Source organism: Leguminivora glycinivorella, chromosome 18 (genome assembly GCF_023078275.1).
Source record: "Leguminivora glycinivorella isolate SPB_JAAS2020 chromosome 18, LegGlyc_1.1, whole genome shotgun sequence".
In the NCBI taxonomy this organism is placed as follows: domain Eukaryota; kingdom Metazoa; phylum Arthropoda; class Insecta; order Lepidoptera; family Tortricidae; genus Leguminivora; species Leguminivora glycinivorella.
The window spans coordinates 18,876,292-18,900,916 of NC_062988.1; the positions used below are offsets into that span (position 1 = coordinate 18,876,292).

At 36.0% G+C, this 24,625-nt stretch overlaps 1 protein-coding gene across 1 annotated transcript in view; it reads right to left on the bottom strand.

Moving 5' to 3' along the window:
- The window catches only part of LOC125235751 (neurobeachin-like), a 462,438-nt gene that overhangs the window by 319,147 nt on the left and 118,666 nt on the right, over positions 1 to 24,625 (bottom strand). Inside the window, 2 exon segments of the mRNA XM_048142334.1 lie at positions 6,830 to 6,972; positions 8,789 to 8,929. Coding sequence (XP_047998291.1) covers positions 6,830 to 6,972; positions 8,789 to 8,929 — 284 coding nt within the window.

Here is a 24,625-nt window from a genome sequence, read left to right on the forward strand (position 1 = left end):
TAGGACCATTGTCTGTCACCAAATGAACTGGATATCCAAAACGAGAAAATACACTTTCAAATACCTCTATTGTACGAGAGCTAGTAATATTAGTCATTTCATATATCTCTGGCCATTTAGAATAACTGTCTACTATGACCAGAAACATTTTATTATAAAATGGGCCCAGGAAATCAGCATGAATTCTGTACCACACTGAAGGGGGAACAGGCCACGGTTTCTGTGTTTTCGAAGGCGTTTTACTATTTTGCAAACAAGTTATACATTTTTTGGGAATGTTTTCTATTTCTGAGTCAAGGTTCGGCCACCAAAAATATGAGCGTGCGATTTCTTTCATTCTAATGATTCCAAAATGACTTTTATGCAATTCAACCAAAACCGATTCTCGAACAGTGTGAGGTATTAATATTCGATATCCCCAAAATAAGCAACCTCTGTCCATAGTTAACTCATTCCTTCTGCTATAAAATGGTAACACTTCTTATGGATATATTTATTTATTTATTGATAAAACGTTGTTTTACAAGTCTATAAACAATATTTACACGAATTCATTTGTATATGTAGGTGTATTTATTATTATTATCCGAGTAAATTTTTAGAATTGCAGTTGTTCATTATTAATAACTGCAATTCTAAAATTTACTCGGATATTAAACTATTATTTTGTATAAGCTGTCCAGTTACTATAAACGATTTAACCTGAAACTTATTAATTTAATTTTAATTTATAACATATTTACCTTTGAGCAGGCATATTAAATGCAATTAACGCGAATACTAATAATTACCTTACCTTACCTTACCTTACTTATTATTATTCGCTTCTACTCATTTCCTCAAAGGTTGACTGGAAGAGATCCCATTAAGGGATAAGTCCGCCTACATTGTATATTACTGACTCTGTAACTGTGTCTCTTTTGTTTCCTTTATGTACAATAAAGCTTATACATACATACATACATTACCCCCATTACCCTAAAAACAATTAAGTGCAAAATTACCCGAAAATGGAATATCAAGTAAAACCCTCATGCAAATGCGTTCCCTCGCTAACCTTCCATAAATCAAGTCGGTTAAGCGAAGTCGACACCAGGCAATTAGGGATAGCCAGGAGTTTATACGTCTTGAGATGGGCCCTCAGTTCCAGTTGAGGAGCTAAAGTAGTGATGGGCAAATTTTGGGAAGATTGGGAAAATGCTTTTTCCAACTGGGAAAATGCTTTTCCAAACCATAATCTGTTACTGAAATCCCCAAATATTCCCTGATCCGGGAACGAACAACGTAGGTAATTAATAATTAGGTATTCAATTAGGACCGGAGTGGTAATATTACCCTACTTAGCCGTGTAATGCGGCAGGAGCCACTCTGGACTGAGGTTTTGCACTAAACTAGACATCACAAAGATGCGCCAATGATGTCTCACGAAACTCCCTAGTATTCCCTATAACATCCTATATGTCCCAGATAATTCCCCAGCAAAATTGCAATGAATCCCGTAGAATACCCGATCAATGTTCCCAAATATTTTTTAGTAAATTAGCCAGATATTCTCCGGATGTAATTTCCAAGTAATTCTCAGATTAGCTCATATAAGCCGCAACCTTCAAATCAAGAGTGAACACGCATCTTCTGGGCGAGCTCACTCCGTCGTAGGCCACGTCTTTGCCTTTGGCTAGTCTGTGGCCAAGAGTAAGCCCATTTATAATTAAAAAGACAAATATTAGGCACCTCACTAGATGAATTATATCAGACAGTGAAAGTGCACTAAACCAGACAATGTGAACCTTATAAATTATAGTCGCAAAAATACACAATTTCGTCTGAAAAACTTCCTTGTATTCCCTATAAAATTAACCTGATAATTCCCAGTAAAATTTTCTATGTATTTTTCAGGGAAATTATCAAGTACTTCCCAAGTTTGGCACCTCACTAGATGAAGTATATCAGACAGTGAAAGTGCATTTAGCCGAGTAATGCGGCAGGGCCACTCGGAATATTAATGAACCCTCGGCAATCGTACCGCGGATTCGCTCTAAACTAGACAATGTGCCGGTGATTTGGGTGCGATGACTGACCCCTATTAGAAAAGGTAATTTATGAGTTTGAATCGAGATGATGTATGAAGAAAGTCACTGAGCGGGCACTTCGGAAAATTGTAGTTCTAAGGGTTCTTCAATGACAAAAATTCACGCGAAAACTGGATAATGGACTATAATTTCGAGGACCGACTATATAGGTATTTGTGAGGGAGAAATATACTTAAAAGTCGCAATATAAATTTAGCATACTGTCTGTCTGTCAAACTGTCGGTCACCGATCGCCGATGAAACTGCCGCAAAATTTTATTGTAGGTATAGGAATTTTCAGAGTTCTTTGTAATTTAAGTGACGTTGGCGTGGTTTTGTAAATATTGCAATTAAATGCTGCCACGAGAATCATCTGCACATCAATGCTAATGCTAAAATAAATATTGTCGAAAGGAAATTAACAATTCGACACCGCACATACCCAGATAACAAATTTAATAAGGCGAATTCTAGCGGAGGTAGTCTACAACTGGCGATTTAGTTAGCGACCAAGCCAAGTTTAGTTCAGAACTAAAACAACTCGGTAAATCGTTACCGAACTGAGCACAGACCGAATCCGAACTCCGAACCGTTCCACATGCTTAGTTTGTGCAAGTTTCGCGCTAAGCGAATAAGTTAGTGAATGCGTATAAAAGCTTTCATGTGGATTAACTTGTAGTGAGGAGAATTTTGGAGGCCTTCAAGGATTAAGTCAAATAAGTCCAAGATTTTAAAATTGAACAAATAAATCAATATTGGGGACACCTTACACAGATCAACTTAGCCCCAAACTAAGCAAAGCTTGTGCTATGGGTGCTAAGGGACGATATACATACATAAATAGATAAATACATACTTATATACATAGAAAACATCCATGACTCAGGAACAAATATCTGTGCTCATCACACAAATAAATGCCCTTACCGGGATTCGAACCAAGGACATAGAAACATAAAGATAATTTAAACAAAATTGATAAAGAAACAAAAATTGGTCATGAAAAAAGGTTTGGGACAAGAATACTTGTACAGTCAAGTGTAAAAATATGGGTGTACACATCTTACTCAAAAATGTGTATAGCATCTTAGTCCAGTGTAATAAGAGCGTAGTACAGTCAGCAAAAAAAGTGGTTTACCACTTTTCGACCTTATGAGTTTAAAAATAGAGTCGAAATGTGGTACCTAATCCACTTTCTTGGCTGACCGTACCATATTTATGAGACGATTTTTTCGATACATATTTTTGCCCTTGACTGTACTGTAGGGTAGATATATATTATGAAGCGAAAACACCATAGTGGTCTTGAAATTTTTCTAAGGTTTTCGACGTTACTGCTGCTTCGTAGCTATTTCTCTCGTTAGCTATTGGATGAGCCAAAATCATTGAAGAATAATCACGATAACCTCCTAAGTATCGATGTCTTTTTCAAAGGACAAAATAAATTACAATTAAGGATTATAATAAGGTTTATAACGGATTGCAAAAATGGTGCGGGTTCAAGTCCCGCCGGAAGCGTAAATTTTTCCATTTTTTCCTTTAATATAAAAAAGGTTTATAACCTATCCACAAAATTAAAATTTTGAAAAAACCCCCGACCGCGACATAGTGGACCGATTTGGTTTACCCTTGAATCGCCGACAGACACTTGGATGGTGATAAGCAATAATGTGTCAACCCACAAAAACTAAAAAATCGAGATTTTAATGCCATGTTAAAGCTGGATTTTTAAACTTCTATTTGCAAAAATGACCTTTTCATTTTGAAAATTTTTACTATCCCAAAAGTAAAAAAATAGGTTAACACAAATCCTTTATCGTGTGTTGCCTGTTTTGCATTAATGTGTCAAGAACCTTAACTTATTATAGTAATTGGCAGAAGACATATTTAAATTACAATAATGTGTTATGAGGGTTGACTCAACGATTTTTTTACACTTGACTCATTCTTGCAAAACGCAAAAAATGACATAGTTACCCACTATGAGACTTGAATGATTATTGCAAAATGATATTTTATTCGTTGTTTTATGTTACGACCCGTGTTATAAAACATAAGTCATTATTGTTAAATTATATTCGGGTCATAAATTGTTCGTTTTTGGTGTAAGTACCATGACACTATATTGTAAAATATAACTGTTCATATTAATTTATGTTTGAATAAGTTATGACTTAGTCCATTAGTATATTTTTGCACATGAATGGTAAATTCAGTACGAAATTGAACATTTTAAGTAATGAATATACATATTCGTTATTATAATTTGCAAACATTTTTTACAAGTACGTGTTTATATAAAAATCTAATATAAGCTACTATTTTTTTATAATTACTAATTACATTAAGACGTGTTAATGTATGCATAAAAATATTGTTTGATTTTTGAATACTTACTGAATGGTAGTTTATTATTTTGTTAAAGATATTTTATATTTTGTTCTTGTACAAGTCATGAGTTATTCATAATTTAAATGACTTAGTCTATTTCTTAGCGTAAAAAAATATTGTGTTGTATATTTTAGATAAGTAGTTTATTTTTTTTAAAGATGATTATTTGGTTTTTGTAACGATTTTTTGTTGTAAAAGCACAGATAATTTAAATATGTGTCTAGAAATGATCATTACTCTAATAGTTAATTTATAGTATTTTATTCAACAGGCGTTTAAAGGAGGTCAAGAAATATGAGTGGCGTACTTTCCACGAGTATTTTGGAGTCAGTTAAACACCATTGCATACAATACTTTTACAACGACCATGCACTTAGTTTTTAATAGTTTTTTTTAAATAATTCTCGCGAAATTCACACTGTTTCCTGTATTGCAAAGGTTTGCACTATCAGCTCAGCTGCCCAAAGCCTTCCCGCGCACGCACGCAGTATCGTTAATGCAATGCGTTGCCATGATTACAGAACCAAACAATGCGTTTTCAGTTTTTTCGATACGCACAATCCTGTAAATGACGAATAACAGTTCGGGAGTAGAAAAATCATTAAAAGGTTTGATTAATAAATAATGTATTGATTCCTACATACCTAATAACATAAGTGACTATGAGTGATACGTTACTTAACACTTATAAAGTTAAAAATATGCATAGGTAGAGTATTTTACAACAACAATTTATGTGCTTTAACATGTTTATTTAAGACTCATAGATATTTTTAAACAATTAGCAAAAGTGGGTTAAGTATCATAACACAGTCTTGAAAAAGTTTGACGTCGTCGAACAATTCGCAATAAAAGAAAAGGGCATTATTTCGTCAAATTGAAGTTTGTTTTGAAATTAAGCTACAATAATCACTACTACTGAACATATTATAGCTGAAAAACACAACAATCTATAAAAAAACAATTTTTTTTAAGAGAAACACAAAAAAATGAGAAAAAATCTTTAGACGCCATTTTCTCAAAATGGTTGGCGTGTGGGTTGACACATTGTTGCTTATCAGCATCCACTTGTTCGAATATTATTTCAAAGACAACGTTTCAAATAATTTCATTTCATCGACAGTTCATATCATAGAACAATCGACACAAGTAAAATCAAACCGTAGACTTTTATTTCGTAGATAACTTACTCCGAGTATACTTTACATCGTGGTATTTCATTTCGTGTTTTTTCATTTCATTTTGTTTTACATTAAATACAATTCATTACGCATAATATTATTTCAATTATGATTCTTTCTAAAATTGTACAATTTGTAAACTGTTTGTTTGGTCACAGTTCTAACCTAACCCAAACCTACTCGGTAAGCTGGTCGTTTTTGTGTGTGGTCACAGTTCTAACCTAACCTAAACCTAATTTAAAAGCCATTGGTTGTAGTGTAGGTCGCAGTTCTAACCTAACCTAAACCTACTCTGTAAGCTGGTCGTTTTTGTGTGTGGTCACAGTTCTAACCTAACCTAAACCTAATTTAAAAGCCATTGGTTGTAGTGTAGGTCGCAGTTCTAACCTAACCTAAACCTACTCGGTAAGCCGTTTGTTTTTGTGTGATCACAGTTCTAACCTAACCTAAACCTACTCTGTAAGCCGGTCGTTTTTGTGTGTGGCCACAGTTATAACCTAACCTAAACCTACTCTAGGATTTAAGCCAATGGTCATAGTTTAATTATGGACGTAAATATGTGATGTGCCACGATAAAATCGACAATTTGAAGTTTCCTAGAATAGAAACATCTATTAACGTGTAGTACGACAAATGAGAAAGTATTGTAATAATACGTCGAATAAATGAATTGCGATGTTTTGTAGTTCTGCTATTTGAAGTACTTTGAAACGAATCAGCGATGAAACAATATTCGTTGAATAGTATTTATAATAACTAAGAAAATTTCAAATAAATAGTAGTTGAAACAAAATTACTCGAAACAATTTTACTCGAACTAAACTTTCGATGATTTGTTGTCGATGAAATGATATTCGATGAAAAGTTTGTCGGCGAAACAAGGGTCCACCGGACCGATTTTCATGAAACATGGCTAAGAACACTCCCGACTAACTCAGCTTTCAAACAAAAAAAAACTAAATCGAAATCTGTTCACCCGTTCGGGAGCTACGGTGCCACAGACAGACACACACACAGACAAACAGACAGACACGTAAAACTTATAACACCCCGTCGTTTTTGCGTCGGGGGTTAAAAAATCCAATAATATGTTACTCCTGCCTCCCTCATATTAGGAAAACATCCTCGTACATAGCATAACTGTATCGAGTATAGTACTATATCCTCAAAGGTACCAGGACAACATACCATAGCATAGGGTCGCGCTTCGGATCCGTGGCTGGAGCATCATGAGGCAAGTCCAGCTGGGCGAACAGCGGGAACAGAACTTGCACACCTCCGATGGAGTTCAGGGCGCTGTGTATCGAGTGTGTTACCACAGCTTTCACTTCCTGTGGGCACAAATTTTGTTTATTGAGTAAAGACAGTCTAACTGAGGGCTTTCGTGTGAAAAACATTGAAATCGCAACCGAGCGCTTGATCATACCGTGTGTGGTATCAAATTAAAGGGCTTTGCGAGTAGTTTACAAATATATATCACATTATAGGACTTTTTCTACTTGGTCTAACAAAATATGAGAAAATGTCCAAAAGTGGTAGTAATTGTACCAGTGAAGGCTCGTTTTCAAAAAATTGCCAAAAATAAATAATAGCAATTTATAATCACTAAGGCATAAAAGCAATTTAAGTAAACGTTGTTGCAGATTCATTAAATACAAAAAATATTCCTATGTGATGTAGATTTTCAAAGAAATTGTCACTTAATTTTAGGTAATTTCTGAAAAAAATTGATTTCGTCTTAGCCTCGTTTATTCTTTTTTAAAACCTTATAATAAAAATGTAGTCTGATAAGTTTGTAGTACAGGGTATACGAATTATAAATTTACCTGTTTTAGTAATCAAAATTGTCCAAATTTTACAAATAAGATCGACTAATTCAGCTCTATACGTGAGTTTTTCTAAATGTGCTTTAGAGAAAAATTCATAATTAATTTAGTGACTTGGTTTTCAAACATCCAGTCTTATAAAAATCAACATAATAAGATGCTCTAACTGAAATTTGAATTAAATAAATCTATTGGATAACGGAAATTGTAGTATTTCACCGACTAAAACTATCAATTTTACATTATTTTGACGTTTTTTTTTAAAGCAGCCTTAAGAATCCAAGCACGTAATTGTACATACTCGTATGCTGTACGGCCACTGTACGGCCATCTTAACTTACAGTCAGCAGCAGAAGTTCCGTAGCGGGCAAGGTGTTCAAAATGAACTTGACACGATCTTATTTTTAAGACAATAAGAGCGTGTTAGGATCATTGTGAACACCTTGCCCGTTACGTGACTTCTGCTGCTGACTGTACCCACTTTGATGCCGTATAAAACTTTCCCATATGTACCAAGACACCATAAAACACGTATTACCTGACTGAAGTGTCAAAGCGTGTGGCGTCAGGACGAAATAAGATACGTTGACTTTAGGGGCAGTTTGCAGACATAGTTGCCCTTTATTTTAAAACTTGGCTAGATTTATGACATTGATCTACATTTATATGTAAAATCGCGACATAAATATTAGTAGGGAAGAGAGACGTTGAAGAATTATAGAGTCCTTACTCTTTTCTCGCTAGAGGTTTGAAATATGCATGAAGTAAAAAGTGATTCAATTCATAATTAGGGCCCATTTAGACGGTACGAGAACTCGCATACGAATTACATTACATTGTGGTATTTGATGGCTTGCAAAATTGAATGTAACCTCAACAGCCTGCAATGCACAGAATTAGATTTAGATAGAAGAAACGAGTTCATTTATTTGTATGGCGGCCGAGCGTGTCAGATTTTGTACTGAAGTTGTTACTTGCCTGTGATTTTAAATATGTCTCAGGCCCTTGAGTGTTGATAAGTTTTATGTTGCTGCCATTAAATATCATGTAACGAGGCATTTTTAATGTTTTTGTTGACTTCAACTTACAAAAATTGACGCCCGAAAGCTGCAAGCTGCGATTAAAGACGGACAACTCAGTGGATTTCACTGAGTTCATTTGACACGCTAAGTAGATACGTTTGCTTGATCTATGGTTTATATGACATCTGTGCTGCAATGTAACTAAAATCGCACGCCGTCTAAATCAGGCCTTATTATCTTTAAAATCCCATCTTTCCTCGTTACAACACTACCAGGGTATCATAAAACAATAGCATTACCTGCAGCATCAAAGCATGTGGCGTGTGGACGAAATAAGACACGTTGCCTTTAGGAGCCGACTGCAGACATAGTTGCCCGTCGGTTGCCACCGGGTTATACATGAACACTATCGCCGAAGACAACTTTCCGTCGTAGAGAACCTGGTTACATACAATTAGATTAGTGAAGGGGTAAAGATTTTATTGATGTATGTTAAAAATACAATTAGTGCAACTGTGCTTGACTTTGGAAAATAAAGGCAACAATCATATTTTTAGACCATCTGACAAAATCACTAACTAGCCGTCAGGGGCTTTGAATTCAGCTAGTTTAAGAACAAGCAGGGCTAGCATAAGACTGGCGTAAGATTATCTCGCCACGGCATGCATAGACTCCCATCCTTATATATCATAAATACAATTAGAAATGGACGTAATCTGTGTCGCAGCGAGATATTGAGGCGCCAATGACATGCTAGCCTTGCTGGGTTTATTTGGTTATCCACTGGCGTCCTTTGTAGTAAGCAGGGATGTAACGGATGTGGTTTTAACGGAACCGGAAGCGGAAGTTTTGAATTTAGTTTAACGGAAGCAGAAGCGGAACCGGAACCAGAAGCGGAAGTTATAGATGTTAAAAACGAAATAAAAAAATACCACATAGGTATAACATAAATCAAAACTAATTAAATTACCTAGAACTTTTAGGTGTTTACTGTTCAGCCTGTAATCAGCAGTTTGTAATCAGCCTTTAGGCCCACTTAGGTTTTAAAAACGAAAAGAAAAGTTACCTGATATTTTATCTTAAGTATATCATTCATTACAATCCAAAAATTTAAATCACCTTGAACTTTAAGATTGTTTGTTGTTTAGGTAATCACTAAAAATCACATAAGAATCCTTTTAAACCTTTATTATGCCGTAAAAGGTTTTAGAAACGAAAAGAAAACTTACTCGTAGGTAGTATAATACAATCCAAAACTAACCAGTAAAAATTATATGTGTAATTGTTAGCACACAATTAAATTTTTAAATTAAATGGAGTGATTGTAAAAGAAGTAAACTGTATTTAATAAACAAATCTAAGGGGAGCTTCTAAGGGGATCGTAGATAAGCCCTGCACCACTGAATAGTTGTTCACTCGCTACTAACTAGGTGGACAGGACAAATATTGGCGCGCAATGGAATGAAGCGATTAATGTTTAGTATCGCAGCACGTGGCAAGCGGAGAGATGAGCGAATGATAGGTATAGACCTGTTGGTCTTTGATGTACGCCGCTCATGTCCCACCGTCGCGCTAGGTTCCGACATCCGTTATAACTTCCGTTTGAAAAATAACAGAACCGGAACAGAAGCGGATGTGTAAAACAAAACGGAAGTTCCGCAGTAACGGAAGCAGAAGCAGAACTCCGTTACATCCCTGGTAGTAAGTAAACCCATTTAATTTAAACCTCATTGAAATTACTCATAGCTACTGCGAAAGTGTATCCATAAAATAAGTTTCAAACTTTGCAATGAGGCACAATAATTTTAATTATTTCCTCTACGTAAACAAGACTCAAGTGTATGTTTGAGTTGGGAGGACGTAATGAGTTTATGTTTTAAGCAAGGTGGCTTTGTCAGTATGAAATTGTTCTAAATTAATTTCTAATTAAATTAAATTGAATATCAAAATGCGTTGACATAATTCGTTTTCAATTAAATTCGGTTCGAGTCCGTCTACGTTAACTCTACCCTGACTTTGAGGACAAAGTTTCATTCGTCATCCTCTGGGAGCAATATTAGACAAGTATAGTGACGTTTTCAGAATGTTGCACTGCAAAATATTTTCAGCGTTAACTCGAAACATGAAATCTTTTTCAATTAAATTTAATAAAACAAAGAGTTTACGCCGTCCCAGCTTTCGAAAATAATTAATAAAAATCCAAAATATTTTGAAGCAATATATGCCTCCAATTACTACGAATTTCATTAAGCATGCGATTAACTTAACTACAGTACTAACAAAGAAACATATACATGCAAAAACGTTAACACACAACCAGGACCACAAAGATAATCGAATATGTTAATCTGCTACGAGACTACAACGATTAAGTATAATTCATGCACAAATTATTCGTTTGAGCGCGGGATCCCCCGGGGTACTGTACTTGGCCTTACCATATTTAATGCACAACGAAAATCTCGTTTGACTGTGAGGTACGAAGGCTGTACATATTTTCATCTCCAAGTACTTTGTCATAGTAACAATAATATAAATAACATCCAGCGGTTTTTATATTAAGTAATTGTCATCATGATAGGATACCGCGATGACAATGATGACTGACTAGAGTAAAAATAATAAACTATTATAGGTCTACCTCCAGCCTACGCTTAAGCCAGTTAGCCGTAGCATATAGCAGATAAATAATAATAAAGGTAAGAACATATTTCAAAACAAAAACAATGTAACCCGAGCCAAATGTACCAGCATAATATTACGCTCACAAGTCCAGAAATACCTAACACATTTGTAACAATAACAGCTAAAAGGGTGTGAGGGTTGCCACCATTTTTCATCATAAAACACGGACAAATGTCTGCTCTTACATAAAACTTGTTAAATAAAACACATGCCTGAGCGCCATTAGCATTTTATGGAAACTAGTTGAGAATTTCCTGGAGCGCTGGCGAAGATAAAAACTAGGAAAATACTGGGAAATAATGAATACGTAACTACTGCAGCTCGGAAGATTCTGTCTGAATAAGCACTACGCCATGTCATTCAGCTTGACAGGATTAAATCGTAAGGTACAGCGGGGCGAATCTCGACTGGGGGGCAATTGTAACTCGTCCATTTTTTCCATGATTACACTATGATGTTGAGTTCTACATGTATCCACTGAACATGCCTACCATATATAACCGGTGGACACTCTATTTAATAATGCAAACATTGTAAAACATGGAAAAAATGGACCAGTTACATTTGCCCCCCGCCAAGATTTGCCCCGCTGTACCGTAAACAATTTTACACTTTTGCTCTTGGAACAATGAAAGTTATGGTTGATGAAATACAAAGTGAGCCGACCTTTCGAACCAATTGTATGTAGATCGGGTCAAAACATATTTCGTCGACAATACATAAAACTGGAAATATTGAAGCATGACTTGTAGATTTATTATGGTTTCAGAAAACTAGGAATCGTCATCAATTATAATCATCAGGGTAACTGTATATTTCGCATTTTTGCGTCCATAGTTCAAATATCTACCAAGAAGTCACTTCATAGAAATTCGCTGCACACTGACTAAAACTTTCAAGGTTTTAAACTACTTATTACTCAATTTAACGAGATTCCGTCGCACTTACACTTTTAAAATACTCCCGACGTTTCCAGGAAAACATTGTCCCCCTAGCCTCGGAAAAGTTCAAGTATGTATATCATTCTAAAGCTCATATCCCGGAAAAAGGGGGAATATCGCATTATGCATACAGCGAACATTAGTTGACAAACAAAATATCCCTGTAAAGCGTTTCTATCCACCCATTTGGTTACATTAGTTCTACGCAAAATAAAAATATCCTGCTGAATCAGCAGTACATCAATCCCACGAACTAATACCTATCCAATCTTCCATTAGTTGTTACAACCAAAAAAAATCCCTGTAAAACGTATCCGGGCGTTTTCCAAATTAAATCCCGAAAATCGAATTTCACCTGATCTGGACGTGTTTGGGCTCATTCTACTCAGAATCACGAGCTGATTCGATCCCGACGATAAAAAAATGTGTCCCTAATTTTCCATACAAAATTCGAGTTTCCAATACGTCACGCTCGTAGTAAGTTCATACTAAAATCGTGACGTAAAAGGAAAAAATATTAGGACACTTTTTTTTATCGTCGGGATCGAATCAGCTCGTGATTCCGAGTAGAATGAGCCCAGACACGTCCAGATCTGGTGAAATTCGATTTTCGGGATTTAATTTGGAAAACGCCCATCCACCCATTTGATTATTTATTTATATTAGTTTCACGAAACATATTAGAGGTATTAACTAGGGTGTGCAAACCGGTTAACCGGTTAACCGAAAAACCGGTTAACCGAGACTTTTTGGCCTCTGTTAAAAACCGGTTTTTATAGTCTCTAACCGGTTAATAACCGAAACTGTATTTATTTCTCAAAATTTGGAAAATTAGGCATTAAAAGGTTCAAAAATTATTTAATTATTTAATGTTTTGTAATAATAAAGAGTTATTCATTACTTTTCATTGACAACGTTATTATCTGTAATGATTTTATTTTAAAAATTAGTCCCGAGTCTACTCAATTATACATTTTATACAATACAGTAGAGTCCGGTTAGTATATTACGACTCCGCATAGACCTAACGTCCAACCTCTTACAACGACATAAGCACAGGTATTTATTTGGTTTTCGTATGTGATAGTATGAAAGTACATCTGTTTATTACGACTCCGATTTTAACGACTAGCCGCTTTTTACGACACATTTTACACAGAATCCGTCCGTCAAGTCCGGTTGCAGCGACGAGCGAACGTTTTTGGTTTTACTAGTAAATTGAGGAAACAATGCTACTTCCACCCGAGCACGGCCCCCTGTCTTGCCTACAACAAATAGCAAGATTACATTGTGGCCATGTAACTTTTTGAGGTATTGCTTTTATAATTTTAACAATTTGTTCGCCTCGGGTCTAATGTTATAAGCTAGAACACATGAAACTAATAAAGCTTCAGTGCCACTCTTGGCAAATAAGGGGTTGAAAGAAAACGAAACTGTGACATTGCAGTGACAGGTTGCCAGCCTCTCGCCTACGCCACAATTTAACCCATATCCCATAGTCGCCTTCTATGACACCCACGGGAAGAAAGGGGGTGGTGAAATTCTTAACCCGTCACCACACAGGCTTAATACTATGATAATAATACCCTGTAAATAAACCTATTGATTGAAATGTTTTAGTACATAATAGAGATGTAGATATTACTTTTAATTAAAAGAAATGAAATTCGTTTTGTACGACATCCGGTTAGTACGACGTAATATCAGCGGTCCCTTGAGCGTCGTTGTAACCGGAGTCTACCGTATATTTCAAACTATATTTTTTAAAAGAAAGGTAAAATGGAGATCTTGGTTTTCTTACATCAATTGCTTGTATTACTAGGGGCTCTGGGAGCTTTACACCTTCGCGACATGCCTAGAAAACGCAAAACTGACGAATCACATTCAAACCACACAAGCCTTTTTTAGCAATTTCCGCATTTACCAAATTTCCAAAAACTGGATAAAATGATCTTCATCGTGCAAGTAATACCTGCTACGATATCATCAACATCAGAATTCTTAAAGGTAATGGTAATTATTGCGTAGTACGGCCATTTACTAAAAATCCTCAAAACCGGTTAATAACCGGTTAACCGGTTTTGAAGGAAAAGTCTCGGTTATTAACCGGTTTTTTAAGTTAACCGGTTTTTGCATACCCTAGTATTAACCCTGCAGTTATCCCTTAAGGCAACCCTACATCAGGGGCGGTCAGTGTTGACAGCGACGGGTTAAGAGCAGTATAGGGTTACACCACTTCACCCATGCGTTGGCGTGTTTATACACATCAGTATCAAAACAGCACCACCTATACACAACTTAATTAACGACGAATTTATAGACCGCAATTTGTAATGTGTACAGTACAGTTGTATAAAGAACTAGCTTTTGCCCGCGGCTTCGCTCGCGTCAAATTCTAAAAAATGCGGAATGCTCCATACAAATTTCCACCCCCCCATTGTAGTGAAGTGGGGGGTTAGAAAGAGACCAAACGTAGCCTATCTCACTCTCCATCCCTTCAACTATCTCCACTTAAATAATCACGTCAAATCGTCGCTCTATTTTGCCATGAAATACGAACAAACAAACAGACACACACACACACTTTCCCATTTAAAATATTAGTATGGATAATACTTCTGACCAGATTTGTCATGCAAGTTGTCCAAGAGATCAGGTCAAGTTATATTACTTCAACCATATATGCAATTGTGCTCAATTAACACGTTCACTGCGTTACGGGGGTTTTTGAACCCCGTACGCTGTCATCACTCAGTGCGGGTGAGAAAAATCGTGTTCACTCCGCTGGTGTGGAAGCTGTATCTTGGTCATTTTTACAACTACGAAAATGACAAATATACATTTGGATTTCTGTTCAAAAGTATTATTTATTGATATATTAATTATATACGGGGTCTTAGGAACCCCGTACCGACCAGAGGACAAAAATTACCTTCTAGTGCGATGCGGGTCTCCGTGAACCCCGTAAAAGAATTTGCTGGCCCGTACGGGGTTGTGGGCACAGTATCGCTAGTGCAGTGCTTACAGAAATACCTGTTATCGGCAAATTAAAAATGAAGCGCTCGAACCACACGTTAGAACTACTATATTCCAAAAACAAAGGTTATCCCACACAATAAACGTCAAAATCACCACCAATTGACATCTAATTGCAGGCAGGTAATTAAATATATGTTTTTAATATGTAAAAACGGTGGTGGTTTATCTTATTTTATTTATCTTTGTTACTTAATTATATTAACTACTTTCACAAAAAATACAAGAGTGCGAAGTATCATATTTTTGATGTGTAATTTTTTTATTAATACAGCGTATACATCGATTTTTTATTTCCCATCACTACTAATTTATCGACCTTAATACATTACATGCGTTACGGGGTGTACTAAGCCCCGTATTTTTTAAATTTTAGTGCGATACGGGGATAAAATAACCCCGTATATTCTTTTCTATATAATTTTGTGAGTTTTTATCGTATCCACGTGCGGGGATAATGAGACGTAGGAAATTTTATACTCTTACAGTTAGTCGAAAAAAATATTGGAAAATCCAATATTTCAGGAACTTACAGCACTTTTAACAGACTTAGGCGTACGGGGCACTTTTATACCCGTAACGCACTACGATGTAAACTATTACGGGGCGGATTGGTCCTCGTAACGCACTAGATTTTGGATTAAGGTTTTGGCTTGCCGCAGCGAACGTGTTAACGATCTTTCAAAATAAACTTCAGTCAGCTCTCTGTAAAGTAAAATCCATAATCCTACGGACTAAATTGACAAATTACTGACAGGTAAAATGATACCAGGAACAGCAAAATAAAAATAGTGAAGGGTCTATGTCGATAACAATATATCGACAAGTTTTTAAGTACATACATCAGACAAGTTTAAATCGAAAATAAGTATATTAGTTTCAAATAAGAGGTACACATTTTGGTTTGTTCTATGTATCTTCGAGATAGTGGATGGATACCATGCGTTTTTACCCACTAGTTTTGAACCATAAAAAAGGTTTCCTAGCCTGTAGGTAAAAAATAAAATACTGTGTCCGACGAAAATAAAGTATCCGTCACGCTATGGCAAGTATATCATAAATATCTATATAATTTTCGTATAATATTATTGCTGCTTTGAAATAAATAAAAATATCTCTAATTAGGGGTCTACAGACCTTTTGATCTGTCAAAATCACAGAAAAAGTTGGTATATTGATTAGCCGATCAAATTGGCAATTTCATTGTCCCGTCTGGGTGCACCTTAAATCTACGATGTAATAATAATTTTAATATCGATGAGAACGACACTGGCCAAGCTGTGGCAACATTTGTTCACACTTACTTGTCAATTTGGTCCGTAGGATTATGGATTTTACTATTATTACTGATTATAACAGGGTATAGTTAAATAATAAAAGGATACTGTAAATAAGGCACAGATCAATACAACAAGATGGCCCTTACAGGGCGACTCGCGGTCACCAAGCATACGACAAATCAGGTTTATAAAAGTTTGAACGCGTGCGACACCGATCAGTATCGCCCAAGTATACGACCCGCTAACAGTGTCCGTGTCCGCTCGGGAAAAAATCTTAAATAATCAATTTTGGTTGCAAACTATGGTCTCTTACAGCATAAAGTGGTGTGGCAAGTCTTCTAACACTTCTACATGTAAAAAAGATGGAACAACATTCCACAGTTAAGTCAAATTAATTATTTTGTTGAATATTGTTTATTGTCCGCGGAGTTCATTTATACTGGTCAATATGGTTGTGCTGAGCGGCGCCGAGGCGCGTCCATCCCTCTTTACCGAGTTAACAATGTGATATGCTATCCCTTTCACGTAAACGACTAGGCATGGGGCCATGTTAGTTTATGTCTGTTGCGGGAACTTCGTACTGCCGTTCGTACCATGTGCTACCATTTTATGAAATATAAAAGAAAGCAGATTTGTAATAGTGAATAATTATCTAGAATCTGTAGAGTCTGTAGTGGTATTTAGTTCATTGATTAGTTTAGAATATTTAGTTGGTTATTTACATACATACATACAATCACGCCTGTATCCCATAAAGGGGTAGGCAGAACACATGAAACTACTAAAGCTTCAGTGTCACTCTTGGCAAATAAGGCGTTGAAAGAAAACGAAACTGTGACATTTAGTTGGTTATTTAACTTAGTAAACGTAAGTAAAAATGCACAGTTTAGTTATTAGTTACCTACTAGAATGATTTTTATTGAGATGCTATCACAATTATCATCCTCCTTGCGTTATCCCGGCATCGGCATTCGCCACGGCTCATGGGAGCCTGGGGTCCGCTTTGGAAACTACTACCAAGATTTGGCGTAGGCACTAGTTTTATGAAAGCGACTGCCATCTGACCTTCCAACCCGAAGGGTAACTAGGCCTTATTATAATTTAATTATAATATTATAATTTGTTGCAAAACAAATTCACCACAGTACTGGTACCGGTACCATTGTCTATAATAGACATGTCCCATTCCCATCCCTACTGCTAATCATAAAGGCGCGCCATTATTTGAAACGACCAATGGCAGCACCGTGCGCGCCCGCCTCACCCCGCAAGGATTGGTGATTTGCGTCTCGAACAATATCGCTTGCATTTGGCTTCTAGTGGGGTGTTCTGTGAAATAAGGGCAATAGTTACTTGTTACTGAATAATAATTGAACCACACAATGCAGGATATAATGCAACTGAAAGTTAGAGTATTCTTTAACCACCTTCAAAAAAAACAGGAGGAGGTTCTCAATTCGACTATTTTTTTTAACATATGTGGTAGTCAGAAAATCAGGTTTTGGATACCACATACGGCCACAGGAGTGATGTAAACTTATTTATGTAGTCGTAGTGCATAATGTTTTTATCATCAAAGTCATCAAACCATTATGCCCTATAATATATTTGTACCTAATTCCTTTGGTACCTCAAACAACCTTAATATTTTCAAATATATCTCTATTTCTTCTATAATCCAGATAAGAATTTCATAAAGACACAGACTGCAGCGAGTGTGTAACTTCAGCTATCTAACGCACGTCTCTAAACTTAGTACTCAGAGAACACTACTTAGAAAGTGTCTGATGTCTCGAAGTTAAGCGATGTAAGCTTTAATGCTATTCATACCGCGTAGCGTAAAATCACACAACTTTATCCAAGACCTCCCCACTATGAACCAGAACTAATTCAAATAAGTTAGGACTATATTTGAATGCAGCAAATTTAAGACAAAATACATTCATGAGATTTCGGATGAGAGAGCAACTATAGAAAGTCTTGAAAGGAACATACTGTACTGATAATTAATATCATATCTAAGTGATACAATACATGTGTATGATTTGGAAAAGTAGAGGTGAAGGGGAAATCCACGCCCGTGACGATTTAAAGACCTGACCATCTGCAATCAACAACTACATAATTAAGATTCTATCGGAGGGGTGCTAGCCTTAAAAAAATAGACTACGACAGAGTTCATGCTCTTACTGACTAGTTAAAACCCAGTCGCCGTGGCCGAAACCAACTTGGACAGCATGATTTCATAAATGCTAAATAATTACATAAATTATATTTCAAGAAACTTTCAATGAAGGCCACGTTAAACTGGCATCTGACTCGCTTTTAATCGCAGCCAATAAGAATTCGCCGTCTTATGTCTTAGTAACGAGACAACTTCTGTCGCGTATCCGAGTCAGACTTCCGAGATTGCACTTCAAACGTGGCGGTGGAACTTTTAATTAAGATAAACTAGACGCCAATGTTAGCGTTACATTAAGGTCATAGCTGGGCATTAACTCGTTAATCCGTTAATCGTTAATTAACGAAGTTAACATTTCGATTAACGGATTAACTTTTAAGTTAACTTGAAAAAATGTTAACGGACTCGTTAACTTCCGTTAAATTTCTCCGAGTCCGTTAATCGTTAATCTAGTAGGGCACAGGCGCCATCTGCGCTGCGAAAAACACGTTCTGAACGCTACTATAAAAGCCCGAAGTACGGCAAATCCTATGATTTGCCGATAAATCCTAGGTTTTACCGATGTCGATTGCTAAAAGTCCGAAATATTACCTAAAAAAGTATTCTTCACGTGGATTTGCTTTTACTAACTTTGATTCGGTGAATCCTAAGCTTTACCATGGCGACTGTTGTAGTGATAGGGCAGCAAATTCAAGCCCTATTTACGACCACATTCGCTTCCCTAGCCTCTACCGCCCAAAGTGCCACAACAGTCCCGTCACCGCCAGCATCTCTCCTGACACAGCTCTTGGCAGTAGCTCAGGCGATCACTGCTTTCCACGTGCAGCCTAGAGTTCAATAGGCTAGCGGTACTTCGGCCTTTTACAGAAATATAATACGTTATAGTGGATACTGATGCAACTAAATATTTAAAGAAAAGTTATTTTTTTTTCACGTGTAACCGGATTAACGATTAACTTTAACTTACGTTAAATTTGTCGAAATGTATCGCTTTAACGATTAACGAAGTTAACTTTTTTAGTAACGGATTAGCGATTAACGAAGTTAACTATTTGATTAACGGTGCCCAGCTATGATTAAGGTGATATCGCTTCATTGGGCGTAGGTACCTACTCCATGAAAAACTGTGTGGTGCATTGTTAAAAAAAAGGAAGATTATTCTATAAACGGCTAATGTGGGCCAGGTAGGTACACATTGTACATACCTACATAAATAATAGAATTTCTCTAGAATTATATTGAGTGGAATATAGACCATTATTACCTTTTTGAATTTTTGTCGAGCTCCCGATATTTCGACGCAGTTGTCGCATCATGATCACGGAAAACTGACGAAGGCGGGTGGATGTCAAAATTGCGTCAATACACGGTGTTTCCGGTATCACTCAAAACCTCAGACACCCCAACTGATTTTTATTTTTTTAAACTCATCTAGGGTATTCATCTTTTAATCTGATCGTTACTTTTTTTTAAATTGAATTTTTAATTTTCTGTACAGCTCTACTTGACTTTTAGCTCTACACTCAATAAAATAATTGCTAACTACCATCATAAACCATAAGACTATTTATTTGTGTACGTTACTGCAACGACATAAGGTTTACCAATAGACAGCTAAGATGTCACTGTAAAACACTTTAAAGCTTTGTCACAGTAAACTTCAAATTGGACAGGTAATCGCAGTAAGCAAATAAACTCAATATTCAAAATGACAAGGTTGTAATTAGGTACGAGTTCAATTTGTTATGACTTTATGATAAACATTAAGATTAAACTGACAAACAACGTCAAACTAGTAGCGGAAAAAATAAACGTCCAAGTAACCGGCCAGTATTAATACCCCTAAATACTGAAAAAAGGTAAACAACCTCTAGCAATGCGATATACACAATGTTGTATTACGAGTACAATAGAATGGGCACGTAAAAAATAATTAATAATACTAATTTAAATAAAAATATTACCCCCATCAAGATATAGCTCAATCGATTCTACTCTCGATTCTGAACAAACTGTTTTCAGGTTTTTAGTGTTAAGTGAAACACGGTGTATAAGTCTAATGAAAATAACCGTGAATCATTCAATCGTGAATCAACTCTTAATGGAGTTTCTACCTACATGATTACTGTCTTTTTCAGAGACGCTTGCCATAAGTATTAAAAAGGGAAGTACGTAGGTTTAGTAGAAGACCATCGCAAGAGCAAAATATTTGGCATTAAAGAGAAGAAGAATAATTTATTTTCAACCCAAACAAAGATGGATGGATTGTGAGGAGGAGAAAGAAAGAAGTGAGTGTTGAGATGACGAAAGATAGAGGAGAATGGAAGAGGAGACATGTTGTACCGACCCCAAATAACGTGGGATAAGGGTAGGGGGAAGAAGAAGAGAATAATTTATTTTCAAACAAATAAAAATAAAACAAAACAAATAGAAAGAGAATAAAAGGAACATTAACATTAATGATTTAATAATGTTGGGTAGTCTATAAGTTTTTATCATTTACATAGATAAAGACCAATTTTTATTTTTAACAAGCAGAAACGTCTGCTAACGATTCTAAACATTTTTATATTAAAGGAAAAAATGGAAAAATTTACGCTTCCGGCGGGACTTGAACCCGCATAATTTGCAATCCGTGCAAGGCTCTTAACCAATTGAGCTACGGAAGCCACGCCGGACATCGCAAATCCTTCCATGCCTTTCCTTATGTACACACGTCTTGGGGTGACGTCTAGCGCCATCTACCGACAGACTATTACATCTTGTAACGTTGTGGCGTGGCTTCCGTAGCTCAATTGGTTAAGAGCCTTGCACGGATTGCAAATGATGCGGGTTCAAGTCCCGCCGGAAGCGTAAATTTTTCCATTTTTTCCTTTAATATAAAAAAGACCAATTTTATTGTTCAATGCCTTTGCAGTACCTGAAATTATGGTCTCTTCTAAAGATGTGTACTCGTGTCGTTCCCAAAATAATAATTAGTAACACTAGTTCTCTGAGGTACGCTTCTTCAATGAGAATGTGAGCGCGATTAAATTTAACTGTAGGTAGAATCTGACTATCTTAATAAGCATTTCCAGGAAAGCTGTAAGGGTACATGAAAGCTAGTCGTAACGCAAATTGCAGCCACGGAATCCTTGAAAGCAGATGCCACCCCTTAGTCACGCTCTAATTTACTTTGTCACATGACACGAGCGGCTTATTCTGTCTAGTACAACGAAGCTTCCTCTATTAATATTATGCCGTATGGCTTTATTCCTGTTAAAATTTAAATTATTATACATGCATATAAAGTAAGATTACAATTTAACATCCAATTTAAGTAGCCAATCCCTTGAAGCTTCCACTAATAATCTGATTTGTTTTACAGAAGCTATCGCAAATGATAAATAAGGGACTACGGAAAGACGAAAAGTATTGTCCAGCAAGTGGGTGATGAAGACGACATGCGGTAAAGAAAGAGATAATTTAACTAGTAATGTCTGTAACTTAAGTACCAATTATAATGCAATCGTAAATAGGCATGACGAAATAGTAATTATTACATATTATTACATAAGTTGACATATAAATAATGAATAAGAAAACAAAAGAAAGGTTCTCCGCGCAACACCTTTTTAAAGATTCTTATCGTGCAGGGACATTTTGACCTCCAATTTTCGTCCAAAGATTGCTGCGACAAGAATAGAACACATTTCTAATTCTGGGCACGTCGCCGGAAACGTATCAAACTTTTTAATATAATTTTCAAGATTTCCACAATCTGACTTTCTGATCCAAAAAGTTGTACAAGGTTTCGGGCATATGATGAACTGGAGTTGGTATTACTTGTGGAATTTCTCGACAGAATTAAATTAAGGAATAAAACTAATGTTAAACCGCCTCGAGGAGGTATGCCGAGAATAAAGGGATCGAATTTATGTTTCGAGGTTCTTCCAATATAATAAATTTGAAGATAGAAAATACATACATTGAGTATCGTTATTGTAAAGACTAAAAATTAAATTTGTTATTTGCGAATCACGCTCGAGTTTTGATTATTTAATCGTATCTTGAGGGAAATGATTACAATATTGTTTAACTGTGTTTTGTTTGATTTAACCGTCCTATTTTTGTTTCTTTGGAGTTTCCTCCGGTTCCGTCTAAAGCTAGATGAAGGTTTTTAAAACCCTAATAAATAAATAAATTATAATAACTTTAATGTTGGGGGCACCATTCACAGCCTCTTTTTAGATCCATACGATGGAAATATTCGCGGCTGGGTGGGGTTTTAGTGGCTCACTAGAGATTTTGAATTTAACCCAATGCCACTTTCAAATTTATTAAAATTGAACAAGCATGAATTTATGAAACTAGGTCACCAGCATTACCGGGAGATCTACATTTAATCGAGAACTTTTCCGAGCTGGCCACTGCACCGGTGCGGCGTTCCGTTGCACCAAACTTAATATTAAGAGGTTCTAAAACTTTGAAAACATCAGACTTGGGATGAATGTTGGACTTGGAAATATTTATGTATTCCGTGTGCCTCGGGGAACTTTCAACCTTGATTGGTGCTCCGTGAACTGAGTTCAAAGGAGTTTTTGATTATTTTTAAGTTTGATGTTGTGAGACTACGCTGAGCAGAGGAAGTCGTGATTTTAAGGAAAATATTAAATGAAGGCCAAGAGGGCTTTGCGAAAAACGCGTTTTTATTGCAGTAAAACTATTTATTTAGGTAGCATTACCATAAATTTACTTAAACGACATTATCTTGAATAAAGCCACAGAATTAGATTTACGTAGAAGAAACAAGTTCATCTATTTGTATGGCGGCCGAGCGTGTCAGATTTTGTACTGAAGTTGTTACTTGCCTGTGATTTTAAATATGTCTCAGGCCCTTGAGTGTTCATAATTTTTGTGTTGTATCAATTAAATATCACGTAACGAGGCATTTTTAATGTTTATATTGACTTCAACTTACAAAAATTTACGCCAGAAAGCTGCAAGCTGCGATCAAAGACGGACAACTCAGTGGATTTTACTGAGTTCATTTGACACGCTAAGTAGATACATTTGCTTGATCTATGGTATATATGACATCTACGAATAAAGCTTTGATGTGACAATAGCAACAGTTAGAAAGGAAAGGATAAACAAATGTAACTCAAGAATTTCCTGGCCTTCATCACTTGAAGATGTTGATTTAATAGTTCCATTTTAAAAGCGCATTCAACTTTTTTAATCATTCCAAAGTGCCATGTCTATTTATCAACTGTCAGGTCCGTACTCAGTACGGGCAGTTGCGTTGCGTGCGCTTTTGCAAACACAATCTCAGTAACGAGACCTCCTCATCCCCCTACTGCTCTGGTACTTGTTCTCTTGTATTTTATTAAATTCCAACGTTGGAATTTATTTACAAGTTGTGGATTTATTGGCCTTCCAAGTTTAGATATTAATTAAATTCCGGATATGATATCTTTCATAAAGCATTACGAAACTCAGACTATTCAAACTAGAAATAAGGAACAAAAAACCTTGTGTTGGAATTGATTTGAAACTTGTTGCTGTTTGGTTGGAGTTACTTTGCTCTTACTATAATCCGGGTTTAGAATCTGTATTTCAGATTTTAATTAACTCCGGGCATATTGTAGCATATTTTCCAGATGACTGTTCTTAGTTATTTATAAAGCTGCTTCGCTATCTTATTTTATCAAGTTTAGTCTATTAATCCGATGCTAAAATGAAGGTGGTATCATGGTATGCAATAGAAAGGTGTTATTTCAAACAATAAGGGCACAAAGAAAGCTTCTGGAGGGTTTAAAATATTGTATTAGTGCGTTTTCACATTATCCGATCCGATATCGGATGTTGGACCGATGTCCCATACATTACAGGCGCCAAAATTCAAGATGGCGCCGCGCCATCTTGGATTTTTTCTATTGAAATCTTTGCGACATCCGATATCGGATCGGATAATGTGAAAACGGCCTTAAAGTGCATAAATGGTTCTTTTTAAGTATTAAAATAAAATAT